Source organism: Lissotriton vulgaris, chromosome 2_1, assembly GCF_964263255.1.
Source record: "Lissotriton vulgaris chromosome 2_1, aLisVul1.2, whole genome shotgun sequence".
In the NCBI taxonomy this organism is placed as follows: Eukaryota; Metazoa; Chordata; class Amphibia; order Caudata; family Salamandridae; genus Lissotriton; species Lissotriton vulgaris.
The window spans coordinates 504,841,357-504,866,165 of NC_141687.1; the positions used below are offsets into that span (position 1 = coordinate 504,841,357).

A 24,809-nucleotide genomic window follows, 5' to 3' on the forward strand; every position below is an offset into this window, starting at 1 on the left:
TATTTCATCCTTGGTGCTTCTGTATCCCCATGGAATTCAAATATGGACAAAAATACAAACAAGGAACCTTTTTCTGCGCAATTTTATGAATGGAGATATGCAGAGCGATCTTTTGGTGTTCTGCCAGACAAAGCTAGTGAATTGAGTGTATTTTGGCTTCTTGGAAATAAAACAGTCTGTTGGGCTGTTTTGCAGTCTTTTGGAATACTATTGAGAAGCTTCTTGTAAATATGACTTACAACTAGTATTTACAAATGGTTTGATTTAAGTACAGTCTGTGGGCTGTCCTTTGTTTCTGTTTCAAGTGTTGATCTGTGGGTTAAATGTGTGTTTAAATTTCTATGTTGTTTGTGGTTTTACATTGCAACTATTGTGAGTAAATAGCGATTGCGCTCTTTGTGAAGGATTGCTAGCCTGAAGTGCGCTGTATTGTGTGTCCTGAGTGCTTTACCCCCTTCTGTATATGTCTGGAATGAGCTCAATGTGTGTTTGTGTTTTCTTGCTGTCATCAGTCTGTTATGCAAAATGTAATTTAATTAATATTAAATACAAATGAAATAAAACTCCAGAAATGAACCATATGACATGCTAAATAATTATATGTTACTATTTAAAGTAACAAATAAATCATGTGTCAACATGGGACCATGGTGTCATCCCTGTACTTTGGGCACTCCTTTAGTTCTCATGAAAGCGAGACTCCAAATATTGTTATGAAGAATTATTTATTCATTCATCTGTGTTTTCATGGTACTTCATTTAAAGCAGTTCAAATCATATCAATAGGATTTTCACAACGTAAATACATCCAAATGCTCCAATGCATTTCGGGCGGAACATGCCCTTCATTGGGGAAGAAGAAAGCTATTGATACCCCAAGGGAGACACTGTTCTCTAAGATTCCACGTGAACAAACCAACAGGATGGTACTAGTTTCCAAATTTTTGAATATGAGTCCATCATACAAACAAATTATTTTAAAACACTGGCCGATTATGAGCATTGAACCGGATTTTGGCACCACCTTTAAGGAACCACCTTTATTTGCTTATACCCACAGTGCTAATTTAAAAGAAATTTTGACAAAGAAGCACCAGGAGAGATTGCCTACAAAAGGCACTAGGCCATGCAGAAAATTGCGGAAACTGCAATAACATTATCACGGGGACTGTAGTGAACCACCCCATGAAAGGAACTCCTGTAAAACTTTTTGTGAATGCCACATGCGACACAGCTAATGTCGTGTATTTAATTAAATGTCCTTGTGGTAAATGCTACATTGGAAAGACAGAGAGAAAAATTAAGACTCGTATCAACGAACATAAATCTAACATTAGACTAAAAAACTCAAAATCCAACGTGGCAACACACTTCAACGAAAATCGACACAATGTGTCTCAACTTAAGTTTTTGATCCTAGAACAGGTGCAGAAAATCGAAGGGATGGACAATAAGAAGCACCTACTTCAGAGAGAAATGGCTTGGATTCACCGTATGCAATCCATGAAACCAATTGGTCTTAATGACAGTTTAGAATTTTCATGTTTTGTTTAACCCCTTCCAGGCTGATGACGAGCTGGGCTCGTCATGGCGTAGCCTCCTCGCACGCTGATGACGAGCCCAGCTCGTCACGTAAAGTGCGATTTAAAAAATCTCAGCGTGCGAGCGGAATTCTGCTAGCGCGCATGAGGTTAAATTGATGACATTGTTTCCTAATATGCGATTGACTGTTGTCATATTTGTTATACTTTTCACATTAGCAACACTGTTGTTTTATAATACTGTCTTGTAATACCGCTTGGGTTCCCTTTTCCAAGATGGCCGCACTTTCCCCACACATCGCTTAGTCCGTTTTTAGTTGTTACCACTTTAACTAACTCACAGCACTTCCCGTTTCTCACTCAAACACGGAGATCGCGAAACCGACGACCGGAGCTATCGACTACACCACAACGATTAAGTTTTCAATAGACCACCACTATACTCGCTACCTGGTATGCATGTAGCGTACTTGCACTGATAAACTTTGACTTTTAGTTCACTTAGCGTTTGAGTACAGCCCACGCTAACTGCCTGATACGATTCGCGTAGACCCGCGTTTTCTTTACTTTGACTACCCAACGAGTACGTTTTCAATAGACCACCACTATACTCGCTACTTGGTATGCATGTAGCTCACTTGCACTGATAAACTTTGCCTTTTATTTCACTTAGCGTTTTAGTACACCCCACGCTAACTGCCAGATACGATTCGCGTAGACCCGCGTTTTCTTCACTTTTACTACCCAACGCGCAGAGTAAATTTTCTTATAGAAGTCACAGACCTCCCTTATATTCACGGATATCGGATTATCACCAGCATGCTACCCGCATTTTTCTTAGTGATTTTTAAATGATTTTGCACGTCGTTTTGATTACTTTATTTAGACGACATGATGGAAACCCATCCTTAGTGCTATGTCTCGTTTTATTACAGAATCTTCCCGATGAAGGGCATGTTCCGCCCAAAATGCATTGGAGCATTTGGATGTATTTACGTTGTGAAAATCCTATTGATATGATTTGAACTGCTTTAAATGAAGTACCATAAAAACACAGATGAATGATTAAATAATTCTTCATAACAATATTTGGAGTCTCGCTTTCATGAGAACCAAAGGAGTGCCCAAAGTACAGGGATGACACCATGGTCGCATGGTGACACATGATTTATTTGTTACATAGACGTGCCTAGGACGGACACGTTACCTGGTGGAGCACCCAACTGACTTTAAAACTTTAAAGTGCATAAGAACTTAAAACTTATCCACATAAGCTGTGCGCTACCTACCTCGAACAGCACTATTTAAAGTAAGCAACTATGCACATGTACAAACTGCTAATGCTTAAAAGATAAATTAGAATTCACATTCAATAGGAATAAAATAGGCCTCAAAAACAAAATTGTCTGTTTTGTAATAAAAAAACAATTATAAAACATTTTCCTTAGATACATTGTATTAGATATTAACAGGCAAATACATCATGAGTAAATTGAATGCTGTTGAACTAAAACGCATATTATAGAACATGAATTGAAATGCCTCCATTTTAAATAGACAGTCACCGAGCTTTCATTTCAACACTAAAAAAAAGCTTTACAACAGCAGTGTTTTAACTGCCGGTTAGCAGCAGCTGTTTTGATTGTAGGCCACTGAGAAACAGGAATGTTGACTCATCCAGGACTTTGTCAGTAAACACAGGGTGAAATCCTGCATTTCTGACTGCTGTTTTAAAAAAGTTACAAAAATCAGGTTCATTTTTTGGATAACAGGAAAACATTTAACGTAAGGATTCCCTTTCTTTAAGCCTTTTTTATAAGCATATTCATGATTCTGATGTTAAATAATAATTGTCCTTTTAAAAAGTGGCGCAAAAATGTGTCATGTTTCAAGTTAGGCTTCTGTGCTTAGGCTTGTGAATGAATGCGTCTAAATATGATAGGCAAGAGATGCATCTTGCTTTTCATGTGGAGTTATAAAAAATGATTGGTTTGATATTTTTTTTATTAATTATGAAAAATTATTAAAAGAATAAGTGCTTTTAAATTCATTTTTTAATAGTTATAAAGCTTAATACTCTTACTGTGACCTCCTAGCATTAACATTAAATTTAAGTTGTGTTGTACCGCATAATGAGGATATTTGCATATGGAATTTCACTCTGCGCAGGCGTAAAAAAACTCATTTTTAAAACGGTATATATGATTATTTTTGATTTCTCACTCCTGGGCTATCTAGAGAACATTTTGAGGATGACTATTATACAAAAAAACGATAGGATATCATTTTAAGTGCCCCAATTATCAAAGTCGAAATTGGGTAAAATGCACTATTTAAACAGCATTTTTTCCATTTAGAGTAGCTTTTAAAGTGCCTTAGGCTTCAGTAAATGCTGACACAATAGCTGACTTCTATATTGTTAGACAAGTATATTGCACACTGCTTACAATTGAAAATAAATATAAAAAACAAGCAGAAGTTATTCTTTTAACTACAAATAGGAGGATAAGTGCTTTCCAGCTTTCTGTCCCTAGGCAAATTGGGACAGCCACATGGATACCCTTGAATACAGAATAGGACAGCTGGGAAGAGTTAAACGTCAGTTCTATATTTAGAAGCATAGCATGGCTCCCAGAATAAAGGTTGCTTTGACACTTTGACCTCTAAAACTTTTTGAAAGAGGACAGGGGGAAAAAGGAGAAGTTTTTGCTTGTTTTTTGCCAAAAAAAAGGTCTTTATGCACTCATGTGATAGAAAACGATATAATAGTATATGTGAACTTTGATTAACAAATAAGCTTTGCCATATTTATACAGCACTAACGCTTAAAAGCTGAGGCAATGAAATTTAGTTTGACTGCATGTGCCCTCATGTTACATTTGTACATTGCTTAAAGGATTGGGGTTTGGGTATTCATTTTTTTAGCCCTCTCAAAAGTGCTATGTACCTCCTATAACTTTTTATTTATGCCTAGTTGCTACAAATAGGGGTTGATAGTGTTGACAGAAGTGAAACCTGTTTCAGGTTTCCTACTGTCAAAATGGGGAATGGAGGCTATCTCCTCTACAAATTAAGGCTAGGTAATATGTATATTGCTCTCTCCTTTTCTCAATTTTTTTAGCCTTTCTAAACTGACTGTTAAATAGCAATGAGACATTTAATTGGCTATTCAGTAATACTGTTTTAAACATTGTTAGCATTAATAAAATGAATAAATATATGTTTTATTACTGCCCATCCTGTTTGATGAAATTACGACAGGATCAGTAGTCTAGATTGTTGTTCCCTTATTTTGATCTTTAAGGGGAATTAGATGTGGCTAGTTTTGTTCTACAAGTCTTAGGTGATAACACCATTATTGTAGTTTTGCAAGGGCATTTTTAGTTTTTTTATTAGCCAGTATGTGTAAATAAACTGACAGTCCTTACTAGAGCTGATGTTGCGTCGTTTGGATCATGAAAGTAGAACGCAGGGAAGATGCCCATATGATCCTTAGCAAAAAATGTTTTGAAGGAAATATTGTTTTATAGATAAGAACTCCTGTTAAAGTAGCAGTTTTAGATTTTCCTTCTGCTCCTATAACATGAAAGCATGGTTCTAAGCGTACAATCTAGGTGCTTTTTATTAAGAAGAATCATTTTAGAAGTGTCTGCAGTCCTGTACAAGTAATGTAAAGTTTATGAGCAAAAGTGTAGAACATTTCCTTTTTTTAGGGTTTTCAGATTAGTACACAGGAATAGACCAATGTGAGGATTTAGAGTATGTCTGTGTTGTTTTTCTCTTTTCCTCTGAGTTTAGTAAATTAATACAGACTTCCTTGGCTGCTTGGGATTGGGTGATGTATTACTCTTGTCAGTTCACCAAAGAGTTCCTTTTATACTTGCCAATAGGTCCAGGTTTCGTTTTTTTTAACTCTCTCATAGATAGATGAAAGTGGTTCTTGAGTGCCTTGCTAAAATATGGGGCGTCCCAAGACTATGAATTCTTCTGACACTATCCTCTCTGTTGATAGACTGTTTCTGTGCCTTGTCTAAAGACCTTTTGTTCTGTCCACCAATAGATATTTTCTGCTTTACAACCATTGCCAGAGGGCCCGGACATCGGATTCAGCCTGGAGAGTCAGTGTCAGCACCAGTCCAGCTTGAAGCCAAAGTGAAGGTAACCAGCACAGGCATTGCTGGCAACTAGGACCTCAGTGAAGGCGTAAGCCCTGTGATCAAGTGTGTTCCCCTGCAACTGTCTTGAGCGAAAGACGGGGTCACAAATCAGAAAGGAGAAATTGTGGTTGATGCCCAGCTGAGAGTCACAAACGGACCAGAATGGCGAAGAGGCTTTGCTTGAGGTGACCCCTTTTGAAACAAGGGTTGTTTCAGAGATCCTAGCATCAGGCCTCTGAATTCTGGCCCCGAAGTGAATGCCAGTTTGCACCTTTGCTTGTTGGTCAAGAGATACCTGGGTACACTGGATGCAATATTTGGCCCCAACAAATGAGCAGTGCGTCAGCAGAGCAATACAGGAGTTAGGGAAGGACTTGAGATTAGGGTACAGGTGCTGTGTCTCTGGTGCCTGTTTGATTAAAGTGAAGTAAACTGGTCCACTGCCTGAGACACTGGACAGGATCGCTAAGAGCATTTGCCTGTTGGGTGACTGCCCTATCCTGAAAGAAGAGTCTTTTCCCTTGAAACTGGGCTGTGATTCTTGAGTTGCCAGTTGTGCAGCTCCACTGTGGAAACAACAAGAGCCTGCCTGTGAGGCTCTAACGGACACAGGGAGAAGACTCCCCTCTGTTTGGTTGTACAGCGGCTTCAGTTTCCCAAGGACTTCTTTTTCTTGTCAATTATGTACCCTTTAGTCGTCCCATTTTTGAGGAGTAGCAGCCCCTTGCAGATCTTCGTTCTAATTCCTATGGCCCTGTGTATTCTTCCTGGTGCCTTGGTGCCAGGATTCTTTTTGTAATAATCTGTTTAGTAGCTTTAATATTTGCATTAGTTATATTTATTATGCACAAAAAACATTTTTCTGAGCAATTGAAAAATGTGACTTTGCCCTTTCCTTGAATGTATTAAATTGATTTTCTAGCCCTCATAAAAGGAAAATGGACAAGTAGCCCTGAAAATGTTTACTAGATGATTTTAGGATTTGCTTTTGCTTAGGGTTGTGAACAATGTTTGTAATAGTGGTCATTACTCTCTCCTGCTATCTGTATGTTAATTATGACCCAATGCTCTGTTCTCTTTGTATTCCTGCTTATAGCTCACATATACGCGCTTAATGAAATGTTTAGAATGGAAAATGCCCACCTATCAATGAATTAGGAAATTGATAAAATTATGAAAATTAATGTGCAAATATTTTCTATGTTCCTACTGGATCATAGGAATGTCTTCAGCTAATGCTAAAACGGTTGTCTGTTGTAAATTGACAGCAATGGGTTAGCATTAGCAGAAGCCATCCTGAATTTAGAAGTTATCTTATCCGTTTTGTGAAAGCCATTTTGTACTTCTGGCAGCCATTTTGTTTGCCATGTGCTGCCACATGCTTGTCATGCGCTCTGTCCTCCCTCAGTGTTGACTGCTCTTGTACTCTGCCTAGAAACTAATTATATTTAGCATCTTTCTCCTTCGCACATGCCCAGAACGGCCTAGCTATTGAATACACCTGCTTTTCTAGCATAACTGTCAAGCTATTTTTGCTGCTGTATGGAGAAGTAACTCTCCTCCCACTTTGTTGAGCAAGCAGATCTTGTATCTTAGAAATTTTTGCATGCTTACATGTGCCAGGACTGCCCCTTGGTCTAATGATGACAATGTAACCCTAAGCATATATACGGCCCCAGTTTTCTGTACTCCTTAGACTGCCTCATTCAGTTGCTAAGGCTTCTGTGTGACGTAGTCTGACTCATTTGAGGTTAATAAAGATGTTCTTTTATATTTCAGCTTCTGTGCCAATTTCTTCTTTGTTGGTTTAAAAGGAGCAAGTATCAGTGGGACCCCTAAGAAGGTTTATTGATTTCTTAACCATACTATTCAGAGTCAGGGGATTACCCCTCCCAGTACTCCCAGCCCAAATGTCCTATTCAGCCCACCACTGACTCACCCTGCCCGTTCTGGATCCACACACACCTCCCAGCCCCTGTCACTCACAAGCCAGACATGCAATTCACATCAGGCAGGCAGACACATAGCACACAGAAATGCCAACTTCTAAAAGTGGCATTTCCCCAACATTCATAATAAATCTGTGCACACCATTGTGCAGCATTTATTCTCACAAATGCCTACAAACTAAATTCGACCACGCTGCTCCTCCCATTCAGGAATTACCACTGACACACTTAGTCAGGGAATCCCCAAGGCATTCCTATGGGAGGGCAGGCCAACCTTACCAAAGGCACCCAGAAAGCGCACACACTTTACACTGGACCATAGTGCTAAAGTGCTAAAAACCACCAACACCATGTCAGAACTTAAGGCAAAAAGGTTTAGGGGTAAACCTGTCAAAAAGGGCCAAGTCCAACATTTTCTAAATAAAACAAGACCAAAACAAGAAAAATCCAACACACACAATTCAAAATACCACTTTTAAAAGATTGAGCACGTTTTAGTCCATATAAATCAAGCAATGTGATTCTTTAGCACAAATGGCCAGACGTACAAAGCCATTTAGCATTTCCTAACGTGCCGAATGGCTAATAGATATCTATTGGCTTTAGCAATGTATTTTAGCCATGTTGTACACCAGTGTGGTGCCGTTCAGAATTGCTAAAAGTTAGTGGCATAGGGTACATTGGAGTGGGGTAGATTGAGCTTTAGTGGAACGGGGTAGAGTGGGGTGGAACTGAGTGAGTTAGATTGGCGTAGAGTTGAGTGTGGTAGATTGGTGTGGAGTGTGTAGATTGTTGTATAGCAGAGTGGGGTAGATTAGATGGATTGGAGTGGGGTTAGGAGGAGTAGTGGGGTAGATTGTGATAGATTGGAGGCGGTAGATTGGATTGGAGTGGGGTAGAATGGAGTGGAGTGCAGTGGTATAGATTGGAGTTGAGTGGGTTGGATTGTGGTAGAATGGAGTGGAGTAGGTTGAATTGGAATTGAGTTGGGTAAATGGAAGTGGGGTACATTGGAGTGGAGTAGATTGGGGTGGAGCAGGGTGGAGCAGGGTAGATTGGGTGGAGTGGGGTAGATTGGAGAGGAGTTGTACAGATTGGAGTTGAGTGGGGTGGGGTGAATTGGTGTGGAGTAGGTTGGATTGGGTAGATTGGAGTGGGATGGATTGGGGTAAATTAGAGTGGAGTAGGTTGAGTGGGGTAGAGTGGAGTAGGTTGAGTGGGTTAGACTGGGGTAGTTTGGAGTAGGGTAAAGTAGATTGGGGCAGACTGGAGTGGAGTGGGATAGATTTAAGTGGGGTGGGGTAGATTGGAGCACGGTATAGTGGGGTTGGGGTATTCTGAGTGGGGAAGGGTGGTGTTGATTGGGGTGGAGTGGGGTAGATTGGGGTGGATTGGGTAGACTGGGATGGAGTGGGGTAGTTTGGGATAGAGCTGTGCAGATTGGAGTTGAGTGGAGTGGAGTGGGGTGGATTGAAGTGGGGTGGATTGGTGTGGAATAGGTTGGAGTGGGGTAGACTGGGGTAGGTTGGAGTGGGGTAGACTGGGGTAGTTTGGAGTAGGGAAGAGTAGATTGGGGAAGAGTGTAGTGGATTTAAGTGGGGTGGGATAGATTGGAGGGGGTATAGTGGTGTTTGGGATATATTGAAGTAAAGAAGGGTGGTGTAGATTAGGGTGGGGTAGAGTGGGGTGGAATTGGGGTGGAGTGGGCTAGATTGGAGTGAAGTGGGGTAGATTGGAGTGATGTGGGCGGATTCGGGAAGAGCGGAGTGTCACAGATTGGGGTAGATTGGAGTCAAGAAAGGTAGATTTAACTGGTGTCGAGTAGATTGGAGTAGGATATATTGGGCTGAAGTGGGGTGGGATAGATTGGAGTAGAGTGGATTGGAGTGGGGTGGGGTAGATTGGGGTGGATTGGGATAGATTGGGTTTGACTGGAGTTGGGTAGATTCGAGTAGATTAGAAATGAGTGGGGTAGAGTTGATTGGAGTGGGGGAGATTCAGGTAGACTGGAGTGGAGTGGGGTAGATTGTAGTTGGGTAGATTGCGGTAGATTGGAGTGGTATAGGTTGGTGTAGATTTTGGGTGGAGTGGGCTAGACTGGTTTGGATTGGGATGATTGGGGTAGATTGGAGTGGAGTGGGGTATACTGTGGTAGATTGGAGTAGAGTATATTGGGGTAAATTGGAGTGGATTAGGGTAGATTGGAGTGGAGTAGATTGGGGTAGATTGAGTGAAGTGAGGCACATTGTAGTGGATTTGGTAGATTCAAGTGGAGTGGAGTAGACTGAGTTCGAGTGTGATAGATTAGGTGGAGTAGAGTTGGATAGATTGGAGTGGAGTAGGGAAAACTGGAGAGCCATAGAGAGGAGTGGTGTAGACTCGAGTGGCTTATTGCGGATTGGAGGAGCATGGCATACAGTGGAAAGGCATAGTGGAGTAGAGTGTTGTAGAGTGGAGTGGTGTAAAGTGATGTGGCGCAGTTTGGAGTATGCCTAGTGTGATAGAGCACTGCCATTACAGATAAAACATTTTCAATTGAAATTTCCATTACATTTGCCCAGACGTATGTGTTTTGATCATATTCATAAATTTGATTCCACCACACTTTAGAATTACAAAAAAGTGCCTAATTTGTACTTTCCCAATTCCGATATATTCTGAAATATCAGCACATCCTGCAGCCTCTCCTCTCACATGAGTACCCAGCAGGACTGTCATATAAATTCTATTACTTTGAAGTCAGAGAAAGAAAAGAGAAGACCAAATTCATTCGGAAGACAGAATCGGACAGCTCACCTCTATCTTTGAATGCACAGCAAATGTGATAAGCTAACAAGTTTTAAAGGCTGGTTTACAGAAAGCGAGTACACCGGACGATACAGTAAACAAGGTATGCTCAACAGGAGGGACAAACTCAATCTGGAAAGACTCAGACGAGTGAGGCGATCCATTCCCTGAGCAAGGCGTGCTCCAAGCCATGACTGCGCAAAACTGTGCCATCTACATGCCAGTAACCAGCGGGCCCCGCATGGTGCCATAATATCTATGTCCTATGCCTAGACGATTATTCTCCAATCGCGGTAAGTCTTCCCGCAACTACGTGACTCTGCCTTGGTGCCTACGTGCACGTCCTTCAGGGGAGCCACTCAATTTATAGCTATAAACGGCGATGGCTGAGGGTGGATGTAGCACCACCAAAGGGAGCTTTGAGGCAGAGAAAGACTCACTAGGGCTGTTGAAGGCATCTGGGGAACTAGAGGAAGGGCTCCATCTGAATATATATATATATTCCACGTGCATGACCCCAACATAGCCGCCGCTCCGATGTACCGTAATATCCACTGTCTTTGTTGAAATTGACGAGAGTTGCATTCCGATGTGGGCAGACTAATGAGGCAGGACAAGGAAGCTGAGATTAACCTCCGGTGGTCCAGTGGGCCGGAATATATGTCGTTACTACGCAAACCATTTCTTAGCATGTTTTTAGTGCGATGTTTTTACATCGCAAATGCCATTACTTCGCATGATTTTACTGAGAATGCTTTTTCTTCGCAAATGCAAAGTAAACTATTAAAAATGCTTTTACTCTGCAAAAAATGACTATGCATACCACTACTACTTGTTTTTGGCTTGTTATAATTAATAATGATTCCCAATAGTAAGCTATCCCCTGGCACGGGATGCCTAGCAAATAGGGGTTTTGGGTGGGGGAGTGATTTACTTTTATGCATCTTACTAATACAACTTTCCTCCCTCCACTTTCCTTCTATCATGCTTTCCTACGACAAACAAATACATATATTTTTTTTAATTCTCTTATCTGTTCCACGCTCTTCTATTCTTCTCTTCCATTCCACCTTGATTATCAATTTTTTTTGCAAAAAAGGGGTCAGGCCCATTAGGAAAGGACCCAGGTAGGGCCTTTTTATAAATACAAGGGGAAAGCAACCTGGTGTCCTGCTACTGTTATGTGAATTGTCATGTATGTAATATGTATATGTTAATGTTTATATGTTTTGAGAGAAGTACACAAATTCCTTTCACATGAAATAAGGATTGAGAAAACTGGGTAACTAAATAACCCGACCACTAAAATAATATAGTGTGGTTTATTGAAATAAATCATAATTAAGTAGGACACCAGGTTGCTTTCCCCTTGTTGTATTGATTATCAAAATGACGTTCATACGTCCCTGCATCTGTGTTCTTCTATGTTAATAAAAATAGAAATAGGACTTCACTTGCTCCTATCCGGTGAATTCTGGATATGCCTTTTTTTTTATTCACTCCCCATTATCACAACTCCGACACCAACTTCCGGACCTCACATTTATTCAGTTCATTGCTTTTGTTAATTACTCTGAACCACAACTCATTTTCCTAACTACAGACCACAGAGAGATAGAGTTGTTCGAGTAAGGTAATTTTTTATTCTCATTTTTTTTCCGTACAGCTAACTTGCATGCCTCTCTTCCTATGTACAAACAATATTTTTGCTCACTATCGTTACCTACATCCGCTACACATTGTAACTTATTGACAAATGATAAAGGCATGTATGTCTTTGGCCAGAAAGTAAACAACTTTATTTTTAATAATTTGTGATGTCCGTCCCGGTTGCCCGCCCGTCCTGTAAACTGAGTAACTATCTCTTTCTACCCACCCCTCAGTCGCGCCCACAATACAAGAACATATCGTCATTCATATCATATTCCCGTAATTATAGTTGCCTAGTAACGGTATTTTGTGAAGTAATGGTACCTGCGAAGTTACGGTATTTTTGAAGTAGTAGCATGCGTACTAAAAGCATACGTAGTAATTGTAACTTAAAAGTAAAAGATGCTAAGAAAAGGTCATTCGAAGTAGAGGCTGCGTAGTAATGGTAGTTTACCCGTGGCCCGCTCTCGCTGTTTCTATGCCCTGCTTCAGTGTAATGGAGGTGAGAGGTGGGCTTGGAGACTACATTCCATTATAATTTACAGACTCTGAACCGGGAGCCCTGTCCATCCTGGTGACGGCGGCTGGGCGGTACTGACACCACCTAATTGCTCGCTAAAGTCTCCTCTCTGGATTGGCACCCATTTTGATTGCTCCAGTTGTTTCTGTTTCTGTGCTTATGCGTATGATAGTGTGTGCATGTATTTGAGTGTCTTTGTATTAGAACATGGGATTCTATGTGTGCTTGTGCGTGTGGATGTTTCTGTATGCGTACTTTTACGCGCCCTCTGTTCACGTATGAGTGTGTGTGCGCACATTTGTGTGTGCTTGTGCATGTCTGTGCATGTGATGGTGTGTGTGCATGTATTTTGCGTGCACATCTTTGAGTATTTCTGTTCTGGAGCATGTGATTGTATGTGTGCCTGTGTTTTTGATAGTTTCTTTATGTGTGCTTGTGTGTGTCTGCGTGTATGAGTGTGTGAGCGCATTTGTGAGTGCTTGTGCATGTCTGTGCATGGCACTATGTTTGCGTGTGCATGTATTTGGGCGTTTTTGTATATGAGCATGGGATTTTATGTGTACTTGTGTTCTTGGATGTTTTCTGTCTATGTGCTTGTGTGTGTGCATCAGTGCGCATATGAGAGTGTTTGCTCACATTTGTGTGTGCTTGTGAATGTCCGGCGTGTGATGGCGTGTGCACGCTTGACTAGTTATTCTGTGGCGGCCGCTGTTCTGGATATTGACTGTAGCTGCCATATACCTGACCTTAGTATGGCCACCAGTGTACAGTACAGTCCCCTGCCTGACCCCAATATGGCTTCCATAATGGCCCCCTACAAATTGTTTTTCTTTTTTACCCGGGACAACAATTGGACATTGACCAGACCATGACCCTATCCCCTAACCTGCCTACACATCCGGACTTGGAACCTGCGGAACTTACCCCAGACTGTGGTGACCTAGCGATTTGGATAATGCATGGTGGAGCTACCATATAGCTAAAGAGGAGATGGGTTGTGGACTCCCCCGCCCCCCCACCGTCACCTACCCAGCCGGACCTAAGGCATATTTTCCCCTCATCTCTACGTACTATCTTCCTCCTACCCCTTTACCTATCCCCTTACCCTTCCCTGCTCCATTCACCTGTCCCTTATGTTCTTTAAATGCTTTTCTTGATACTTATGTAACTTTTAACTGATGTAAATTGCAACATTATTGTTCCTCATGTGAGGCGCTCTGATTCCCTCGGGTCTAGCCAGCGCTATATAATAACTCATTAATTAATTTTTTTTCCCATTTAGTACTCTTTCTCTCTTTGTCTACCTCCCTAGCTCCTATCCCCTCTCCCCTGAATCTCTCATCTTGCTTGCTAGTCTGCCTAGCCCCCTGTCCTTTGTGCCCTTTGACTAAGCACTCCTTCTCCCCTTGTTGGAGTCTGGAGTCTCAGCGAACCTGCTGAGAGAGTCCACTGCGCCAAGGGAGCCACTCACAGCTGAGGTAAGGTGTGGCACTCCTTGTCAAAGCACTCCCTCTCCCCTTTTTGGGGAAGGATCCAGAATGTAGGCCTTAAAGTCTCAGAGACCCCTCTGAGAGAGTCCACTGCGCTAAGGGAGCCTCCCGCAACAGAGATAGGGAAGTGATACCACATCCCCTGGGATCACAGCTTATAGGACTTTGGACGTTGCTTTGACTCGTCTACCGGTTTGTATTCCCCGTCGCCCCTCCCCTCCTCTTCCCATGCGGTGTCCTTCACCCTCAACCTCCTCTTTCCTGCCTTCATTACCGGTCTACTACCCCAGCTCGTTCCCCCTCCCCTGAATCTTTACCCCTGCCTGCTTTTCCCCTTACGTATTTGTGCTTATTGTTTATCTCGACCATACAAGTAACTATGTGCCATGCTCTAATAACTGTGAAACCTTTGTAACGATGTAACCTGCAACTATGATCTGATGCTCATGTAAAGCGCTCTGATACCTCTGGGTCTAGCCAGCGCTATATAAAACCTTTAAAATAAATAAATAAGCAACTGAGAGTTACAAACCACCACTCCAGCAGAAAGCAATGGGCGAAATGCATTCCCAGTATTAATCTGTGTGTACTAAAAAGCAACCAAACCAGTTCTGAAATTAGGTTTCCTTGGTAGACGAAGTTTGCTCTGAAATGTTAACAATAGTTTGAGCAGCGAGGGAGAACCCTGTGCCAGATTGGTTGTGGAAGTGAGAATATGGAACTTATTTGTTCGAGACCCCCATTGTTGAGCTAGATATTGGCAAGCCCAAGGCTAGGCATAGCAGGTGACGGCTACCCTTGAAGTAGTGGTATCAAACTGAAGAACAAGTTACTTACCTTCGGTAACGCTTTTTCTGGTAGATACAGTATCTGCCTGTGGATTCCTCACCTTGTAAATATCCCCCTTGCGTCAGCAACATTCAGAAATTCTTTTGCAGCTTCGCGCCGACGTGGACAACCTCTATCGCACCCTTTCTTAACAGTGTCTGCACTTCCTCCTGTTGAAGTAACAGATGTTTCTCCATGCAAAAACCTTGGCAAGGAGGATAATTGGGAGGGAATTCCGGAAAGGGAAGGGTATACCCATTTTCTAAGAGAGTGAGAACCCAAAGATCTGATGTAACCGATTCCCAATCCCATAGAAAGTAGGTAAGCAGACCCCCCACCGGGCCCACATGATCCTGAATGGCTGGGGGGGTTGGAGGAGGTAGAGGAGGAAGAGGCTTGACGACCTTGAGGTCGAGCCCTTTGTTTTCCCCTATATGACCTGTACAAGGGATTCTGCTGCTGCTGCTCCTGACCTTGCCGATAGTTGTGAAAGGAAGAGCGTCCAAAACCTCTGAACCTCTTGGCTGTAGAACCTCTGATTTGAAGCCCTAAAGATTTGGCAGTAGCCCTACTGTCCTTAAATCTTTCTAAGGCTGTATCAGCCTTTTTGCTAAAGAGACCAGGTCCATCGAACGGCAGATCCAGCAAAGCAGCTTGAACATCTGCTGAAAAGTCTGACGTTTTCAGCCAAGCCGATCTCCTTCTGGCAACTGCAGTGCCCATGATAATGCCACCGAGTCTGCAGTGTCCAGTCCACTTTGTATCACTTGACATGCCACTGCCTGTGCGTCTGATTACATCTCCTCAAAATCCTTCCTGCTGTCATCAGGGATCTTAGGAGCCAAAGAACTTTTGTATCCATAAGGGCATGTACATACCTCCCCATGAGGCAAGTGGCATTAGTTGACTTCAACGCCATACTCACAGAGGAGAAGGTTTTTTTAGCCACCTGATCTTGTTTCTTGGCTTCCTTATCACCAGGCATCTGAGGAAACACACTCACAGTCTTTTTGGAACAGGCTGCTTGTATGACCAGACTCTCAGGAGAAGGATGAGACGTCAGAAAAGCAGGGTCTTCAGGCGCAACCCTGTACCTTCACGCCACACTCTTGGAAACCGCCAGTGGTGTTAGAGGCTTTTTCCATACCTCCATAATAGGCTCCGTTAAGGCCTCATTAAACGGAAGCAATGGTTCCACTACAGAGCTGGGCGAATGTAAAACTTCTGTAAGAAGATTGGACTTAAACTCCACTATTGGCAAAGTCAATTGCAGAAGTTCCGCTGCCTTCCTCATCACCACATGATAAGGCTGGACATCCTTTGAAGGCGCATCAGAACCGGATGGTAACTCTCACTCTAGAGAAAAATGCAGGCTACTAGCATCAGCTAGATCCTCAAAACAATCATCCTCCAGTTCACCTTCCTCCATATCAGGATGTGACTCCATATATCTCCGGAGCCGGAGCGTAGGAGTGATGGACTCCTAAATTGAAGGCCAGAGGACCCATGGGACCCGAAGGTGCGCCAGAGGGGTATCACGCCCTTGAAAAGACACCATACATAGCGTTTAAAAACGCTGATGGGTCCTGGCCTGGGGCTGGGAAAGGTGGCTGAAGACCCTCAGGCTGGTCTTGTGGAGGGTTCAGATTCGGCTCTTCGACCGGCGCAGAATCCTCATCCACATGAACTTCTTCCTCCTCTCGGGCCGGGGACGGCGCCGGAGACTGATTTGAAGCCCGAGTCAGCGACTGAACTTGCGACTCAGAAGGCGAAGCCTCACCTTCCTTATCCGAGACATCCAGCGTGACCACCTTGGAACGTGCCATTTTCGGTGACCTCGACCTCAAGACCGACTCCTTACTGGAATGACACCGAGACTCATGTCTCTTCTTATGTCTCCTCCTCGACTTCGAAGCAGGGTCTGAAGCGGACTTCGAAGTCGACTCCTCTCGAGATCTGGATCTTGACTTCGACCTCGACCTGGCGCTTCTTGAACGAGATCTCGAAGATTTCCTTGCCTTGTCACCCTTCAGCTTCACCACCAGAAGTTTGGTCTCTCTTTCCCGCAGCGTGCCTTCGGGTTCATCTTCCGACAAGATGAACATCCATCCACATCATGGTCAGAACTTAAACACCATATGCAGTCCTCGTGCTAGTCCGTGATGGACATAATTTCCCTGCAGGGCTTGAAACTGGTCATCTTTGTCGACATCGTGTTGAAACAAAGAAGCAGAAAAGCGGAGATAAAGGCAACAAAGTCACTAGATAGCTACTGAGATTCCCCAAAACAGTTAGCGTCGACGACGCGGAAAAAAGGGAACTGATGTCATCACGCCAGCTTGGGCCTATTGTAGTGTCGGTAACGTCAGCGGAGTCGCGTGCGATGCCGTGCCTCTATGACGTCGTCCACGTCGGCGCAAAGCTACAAAAGAATTTCCGAATGTTGCTGACGCAAGGGAGATATTCAAAAGGTGAGGAATCCACTGGAAGATGTATCTATCAAATAAATGCAATACTAGCATGTCTAAATGTGCCACATTTTTTATTTAAGACGATAAGATGAAAAAAGTTGGAAGTGGCAACTGTTTTGTCTCGTTTTACTTTGAGCGGCCAGGAACTGATAGCCCCGGTTGGCATTCAAAGGTCATTCAAATTGATGCAAACCAGTGCCGATAACATATGCAGATCTGTGATAGTCCATTGGAAAACTGGCAGGGATGGAAATATGACTATTTCCCACATATGCTCTCAATACACCTGACAAAGTTTCCAATGGGCTAAGGTGATATTTCCTGATGGTGAAAACAGAGGGTGGATCCGTCACACACCTTAAACCCTGTGCCATTGCACCTGCTATGCTGTTTAAAGCTAAAGCCCTCATCATGTTTCCGTTTGAAAGTAAGATTGATATACTTTTAAAAAACTGCTTTTTTACAGTTGATAACGTGTAGGGATATCTATTCTTCACGCATTTTATCTCAAGCAAATTGTATGATGTTATTGGTCATGGTTTTTATACAACTATTTATAACTTGTTAAAATATTGTATATTACCTGTCGAGAATTGCTTACCTCAAAAAGTGGCAAATCATGGGCTAAAAACTTAGGAAGGTTTACATCGATGATGGATCGTAGTAGTAACACCTCTTCATTTTCAGAAGGAAATTTTAGCTATAAAAAAAGAAAGCATATTCATTAATGGTTATTGTCTAGGACCATTAGGTTTAAAGTATATTGAAAAGAAACACCAGTCACATTCACCCAAGGACATTCGAACTTTCACATCTGCATCAATGACGCATAGAAATGGTATCACCGGCGAAGGGACCTTTTGCATATCACATCTTTACAAATGTTTATCAATTCAGCACATTAGTATAAACACACTTAATTCGGCAAAATTACCCTGATGCTGTGACTACTATAGTCACCACAGCCATTGCTATATGTGGCATATTTATGTATTTATTATATTTCTAGAGCGCACTGTCAACTGGCAGGCATCCTGGCACTAGCACTTTCAGAGACATAGCAAGTATAGGGCCGCACTACAGACAAACGTCTAAATCTTCGGAAACAGCCATGTTTTTAGCCTCCTTCTAAAAAAGGAGGAGATCACTAACTTGTCTAAGTTCCAGGAGTAAACCAGAGCTTCGCAGCTGACACCTCAAAGGATCTGCCACCTGATCTCACTTTCCTGAATCTAGGTACCTTTACTAACTTTGCCCCCGAGGAGCGCAGGTTTCTCATGGGGACATACAACTCAAATTTATTTTGAAAGGACACGGGCCCCAACCCATTCAGGGTTTTAAACCCTAGGCAGAGAGATTTAAAATGGACTCTTTGTCTCAGTGGAAGCCAATGCAATTCAGCCAAAGCCAAGGAGGAAGAGGGCCTTCTGGGCCAGCCAAGCACTAATTTTGCTGCTGTTTACTGGATCCTCTGCAGCCTATCAAATAGAAAGTTAGGAGACTCAAGCAGCAAGGCGTTGCAGTAATCTAATCTGCTAAGTATATTACTGCATGCTATTAATGTGCGAGCCAAAGGGAGGAGCAGAGGGAAAATCTTCCTCAGCGATCTAATAATGGCCAGACAACAGCCCACTGTTTTCGTCACCTGCACTTCCAAAGTTAGTTTGCTGTCAAAGGTCACGCCCAAGTTGCGGACAGTCTTTACAGGCTGAATGACCGTCGGGGTGTCCATGGGCCAGAAATTACTGGGCAGCCTGGAGGGAAGCCTTCCCGTCGTACAGTAGAGCACCTCCGTCTTGTCAGCATTCAATAGCAGCAGGTTTTCCCTCAACCACAACGCCCTGTCCCGCAAACAACTATGAAACACTTCCAATGAAGTTGACTGATCTCCCTCAAGAGAGAGAATCAGCTGCATGTCATCAGCATTGTTTATGTCAATAGTATGCTTTTTGATGACCGCCATTAGTGGTTTCATGTTGATATTAAATAAAATGGGACTGATGGCAGAGCCCTGTGGTACACCATGCGTGATTTTGGTAAATGCAGATTGATAGGGGGAGAGAGACACTGCTTGCTGTCTGATCAGTAAAAAAGACTGGAACCATTTCATAGCACACCCTGCATATAAGAAATTATTCTCTTGGTGCCTGAAAATGTAAGTCCCTTAGTTGCCCTGTGTTGTATTTCAAAAGTTGTCAGCCTCTCACCTGACATTCCCTATTTGTATATACAAAAAAACAATAACATTATACTAAATACACCACAAATAGAAGGCAGAACAGTGTCACTTGTAATGTATTGCTGTGAATGAAAGGCGTGGGGGGATGGGCAGGGGCTTTGGTATATCCCCTGGTACTATACTGTACCTTTTTGAAGTATCTTAAAATCAAAATCTTTCACAAAAGACAAGGGAAACCCTACTCACAAGGAACCAGGGCAAACAGTTATATCAAGAACAATGGTTCCAGTGGTGTAATCAAAAATAATAAAAATTTATTATATTGCTCAATGGCGATAAACATTACTACTGAGGATGGCAAAAAGAAGTACACTCACAATTATATATATTTCTCTCGTTTTTACTTTATAGTATAATTTTCATATTGAAGTATGTCATATAGAATAGTTCATACAAAAAACATAGACAGTACATAAAGGTGCGGTGTGTCCCAAGTGTATCAAAACAACCAAACTAACAATACACAAAACATAAGTACTCTAAAGGCACAGTGGTTTCTAGATAAATATATATACAGGAAAAAGACCCAGGAGAGATACTGTAATTGTTATGAGTGAATCTACACAATCGTAGGCACTCTGTTTAGGGGTTCTATTCCACGTAGCGTCGACGGCGTTTCGACCCTTTGGGATGGGGGTCTCGTCAGGACAGGAAAATTAAGGACATCTCAAATTTAAAAGTACGAAGGGGCTGTGAGTAAACTGTATGACAGTTGTATATGATTTTGATAGTTATTTGCAAAATAGGGACCTAAATACCTGGATCTATTCTTATGATCACCCATGCGTGGTGAGAAGAAGAAAAAGATTCACACACTTATAAGTGACCCAGCCGGGCACTGTTGAATTTGTCGAAACGCAGAGGGGAACAAGAGAGCAATTGGTGAGAACAATACCGGAAAGAGGTGGTGATATTTCGCAGATCCTACAACGTAGAGAATGTCATTGGATAGATAGAATTGATTCTATCAACCATGGCTTGAACTCCGCAGATGAATGGAGAGAGTATGTGTCAAATATTACAAACTAGCCTGTTTTACATTGATGTGTTGCCTGTAAAGAGTGACGATCTTCTGTTTGAATAATACCCAATTCAATGTATATGTATATAGGTACTATGGAGAGGGTACAGCAACTTAGTTAGGCCAGCTAAAGAAAGTACCTTAAATTATGGTTGCGTTGAATTGCCAGATCCTGCGTAGAAGTTCTGAGAAGCTGTAGGCTTTGAGGCACGGTCTTGCTTCAGAAATGTGTTGCACAGTAGCAGTTCTGATAAAGCTATCGCCAAGGCTTGTGATGCTAGGTACTACATCGTTGTCAAGTATGCCATAGATGAAGGCTTGCAATGTGAAGTTCTGTGTTGGGGATGCGTCATGTAGAGAAGTTTCTGAGAAGCTTTGAGTTGCAAGGCGAGGTTCTGCACCTGGGATGCATCATGCAGTGTTGGTTCCAATGCAGAGCTGCAGGGAATTGTGATGCGCTGCAACGACTCTGCCCAGGACACCACAGCTGCGTTGGCAGAGCACCTTCAGGCCCACTTCCAAGAGTCCAGTACTGGGGCGGCACCACTGGGGGGTGGGGGGGTGAGACTCACAGCAGACAGAGTCCAGGTGGTGGAGTCAAGGTGGTTGGAGCCTTTTCTGTCCCTGAGGCTCTGATCAGGAGGAAAGCCAACTAGCCCTTGGAGTCACTCTAGTAGTCCAGGGTTCAAGATGGAGGTACAGTCCTCTTCACAGCAGAGAAGCAGTCCTTCTTGCAGCAGAGCAGGACAGCAGTCGTTCTGAATCCTCCACAGGTCAAGAGGTGTACTGAAGTGTTATGTCTGAGGGTCCAAGATGTATACCTGATAACAGTTTTGAAGTAGGGGAAGGTTATGAAGTTTTCCACCCCCAGAGGTGTTTGGAATTTGCTGCCTTCATGCCCTGGTCCCAGCTTGTCTGGGGACACAAAAGACTAGTGTGCAACCCTTTGTGAGTGTATTGAGGCAGAGCCTTTGTGAGGTTCTGGTTGGATTGGCGACAGTCCTCTTCACCCAAGCAAGTTAGAGATGGCCAATCCTGCCAATACCTATTCCCCCTTTGTCTGTCTGTGAGCAATACGCAGAGACCAGCTGCCAGCTACCCCTAGTCATGTGACGCAGGATACAAACTGCATGCACCAAATGGTTGGGACAAGAAAATGCCACCTTTCTAAAGGTGCTACGCAAACAAATGGTGGATGGAATGCTGAAAAGAATATACATTCACGCCCAGTGGAGAGATCTGGGTTAAATCCATTGTGCTTTTGCTCACCATGCTACCCCAGTTTAGACTCAGCCATATGCAAACCAGTCTTGACCCTGTGCCTCATGGGAACAGTCCAGACCGAACTGCCAAGCCAGGTCCTCCCTGGACCGGAAACAAGCATCCTGGGGAGAACGTTTGAATCATTCAGCATTCCGTCCATCATTTTTTGCAGTTACACCTTTCTAAAGCTTACAAAAACAGGAGGGGGAGGTAGAGCAAAATGGAGAAGGATTCTTGCTCCACAGAATACTTTATAAACAAAGAGAATCCAATTCAGGGGCAGGGTAAAGTGTTCAACAAAATGGTGTTGGAGCACTTAGTGTTTTGTAAAATACCCCTCACACACCAAAAGGCCCCTTGGTGTCATGCTTCATCATCTGGGTCTTCGCACCCCTCTAACGGGATGCGGCGTGCTGCGACCTACGACTACATGGGAGCACTTTTAGTTCTTGACTATATGTGGTGCATGTGTTTTGGGTGTATTTATAAGTGAGTGGTGGGATGTGGTGAAGGGATAAAAAGTACCTGGCTCGTGAGTATACTCGAAAACCTTTTTTATTCCTAACTCTGGCTGGTACTATTAAAAAAAGTGCAGTGCGAGATCAGATCTGTCGTGTTAATGGACAGGACCTCAGGTGTGCGTCAACATGTTTCGGAGGCAGAGCTCCTTCTTCAGGACAAAGGCACAACTTCCCCACCTTACTCACGTTTCATTAAATATGAATCAAAATGTATTAAAGTTGATAACATAAAGAGTGAAAAATTAATCTATTAAGGCTATAATGTGCCTACAGCGGTCTGCTACAAGTACAATGACCTGTAACGAAGAGAACAAAAGGAACAGTGAATGGTTACCCATGTACCGGGTAGTTCAAACAGGTGCAGTCACCTGGAACCTCACCATGTGCTTTAATAAGCCCTGTAAAGAAAAAGACACTAACAAAACATACACCACAGATACATATATTACTAGAAAATACTGGAAGTTGTGGTCATACTTATGAAGCTTGCTTGCTTGCTTCATGAGCATTAGGAACGTCTGGGGGTTTGCTATTATGCAATCTGAAGTGAGAGGTAATGCAGGTATAAGTATACATTCCCACTTACTTAGTTGGTTTCGGATGTGGTTGTTTTTTACTTCATACTCACGAGTTCAGGATGTATTATCCAGCGTCTTACCCCACACGCTGCTCTGCTGAAGTGAGGAGAGCTAGTGGTGATCTTTATTTATATCATGTTCGTAATTTTTACGCCTAAGGCGCAACTGCACTGAGGTGTCGGATTTCAGAACACAGGCTTGTGATCTGAGAGAGAAACTAAAACTACGACAGTACCCAATAAAAATCATCGACAAAGCAATGAAACGAGCAAAGAATAACAACAGAGAGGCTCTTTTGGAAGATAGACAGAAGGAACCCACGGAAGTCAAACGACTAATCTGCGTGACGACTTACAACACCATGTCAGACGAAGTTTCTAAGAACGTCAATAAACACTGGGGCATACTGACATGTGGCAAACTGGACCTGGAAAAACCAATGTTCGCTCATCGCAGAGGACGGAACCTCAAAGACATGTTGGTGCATACAAGACCTAAACCCTAGCCACACAACCATCCGTAGGGGTGCAAGGCCACTTCCCATGCGGAAACTGTAGCAGCTGCCATCTCACACAAAAGAGCACTAGACTTACTTTCCAAAACGGTTCCACTTGGGAACAAAGGAGGATGACAAACTGCAACACCAAAAATGTGGTTTACCTTATCACCTGCCCCTGTGGCCTGGAATATGTGGGCATGACCCCCAGGGCCATAAAGACACGCATGAACGAGCACAAAAGCAACGTGCGCTGCAAGACAAGCAACAACAAAAATGGCAACGCGTTACCTCACTGCCCAGCACTGTGTAAATGACCTAAAGTGGACAGTGATTGAACAGTTGCCATCGGAGGCGGGCTTATTTCAGAAGGAACAAAGATGGGTGTTCCGTCTTGGAACACACATTACGGGTCTGAACGACGAAGTCCCGTGGGGACAACTTTCCCACTAAACCACCCACAGGAAATATTTCATTATTGCCCTACAACTTTTAGCAAATGTATATCCTTCCTATATAACACCTGTCATGTTAACAAAGGGCTCAAATACTGTCTATTCTCCAAATCCCCTTTTTAACATATACTGTGGCAAGGAATGAGACCCAGACCTGTCGTCTATTCAAAACTTTACAAACCTTATGTAACAGCCCCAAAATTGTGGCGGTTTATATGGATCCCTAAAATTGTGGTGTCTTAAGAAACTGAAGGTACAATCACGTTCTGATTCATTGCGCTTATGTAACGGGGTCGGGGTGGGAGGCCTTGAGAACTGGTGGACCCCTGTCCCTAACTCCCCTCCTTCCCCGCAGACTGACTCTCCGAGGGCAGAATGGGAAAGCCTATCGGAACGGGACGGTGAATATGACCCCGGCACCTTTAACTGGGCGTACGACGATCGGGACGAGACTCCGCCCCCTTCTGACGTCGGAGGCTCCAGACTGGTCAAAGGGCAGGAAGTCCTGTATGGGAGGTGTGTCATCACCCCGGAGGTCGGAGAAGGAAGCGGAGAAGCGGAACCGGAGACGAAGAAAGGAGAAAACGGAGAGGACGAGAGAAACAAGAGCGAAGGAGAGCCAGGAGGCCAACGACCCCGTGTTCCGCCGTGCCACACTCCAGAGGGAGGAGTGTGGCTTTCTCAGGTACGGCGGCGTTGGGCAACCTGGGTCGGGAAAAAGAGCGCCCCTTTGTAAATATTGTAGATACGCCAGTGTGTGCCTTTCCCGTGTCTGTTCCCATACCCTTCATCCCTCCTTACCCCCTCCCGCGTTCCTCACATCTTCCCCCCTGAGCACGAGCA

At 43.3% G+C, this 24,809-nt stretch overlaps 1 protein-coding gene across 1 annotated transcript in view; it reads right to left on the bottom strand.

Annotated features, from left to right (window-relative positions):
* DNAH7 (dynein axonemal heavy chain 7) overlaps positions 1–24,809 on the bottom strand; it is a 1,812,153-nt gene that overhangs the window by 1,179,289 nt on the left and 608,055 nt on the right. The window contains exon 28 of the mRNA XM_086955398.1: positions 17,995–18,093. Within this exon, the coding sequence (XP_086811524.1) occupies positions 17,995–18,093 (99 nt within the window). The remainder of the gene's footprint in view (positions 1–17,994; positions 18,094–24,809) is intronic.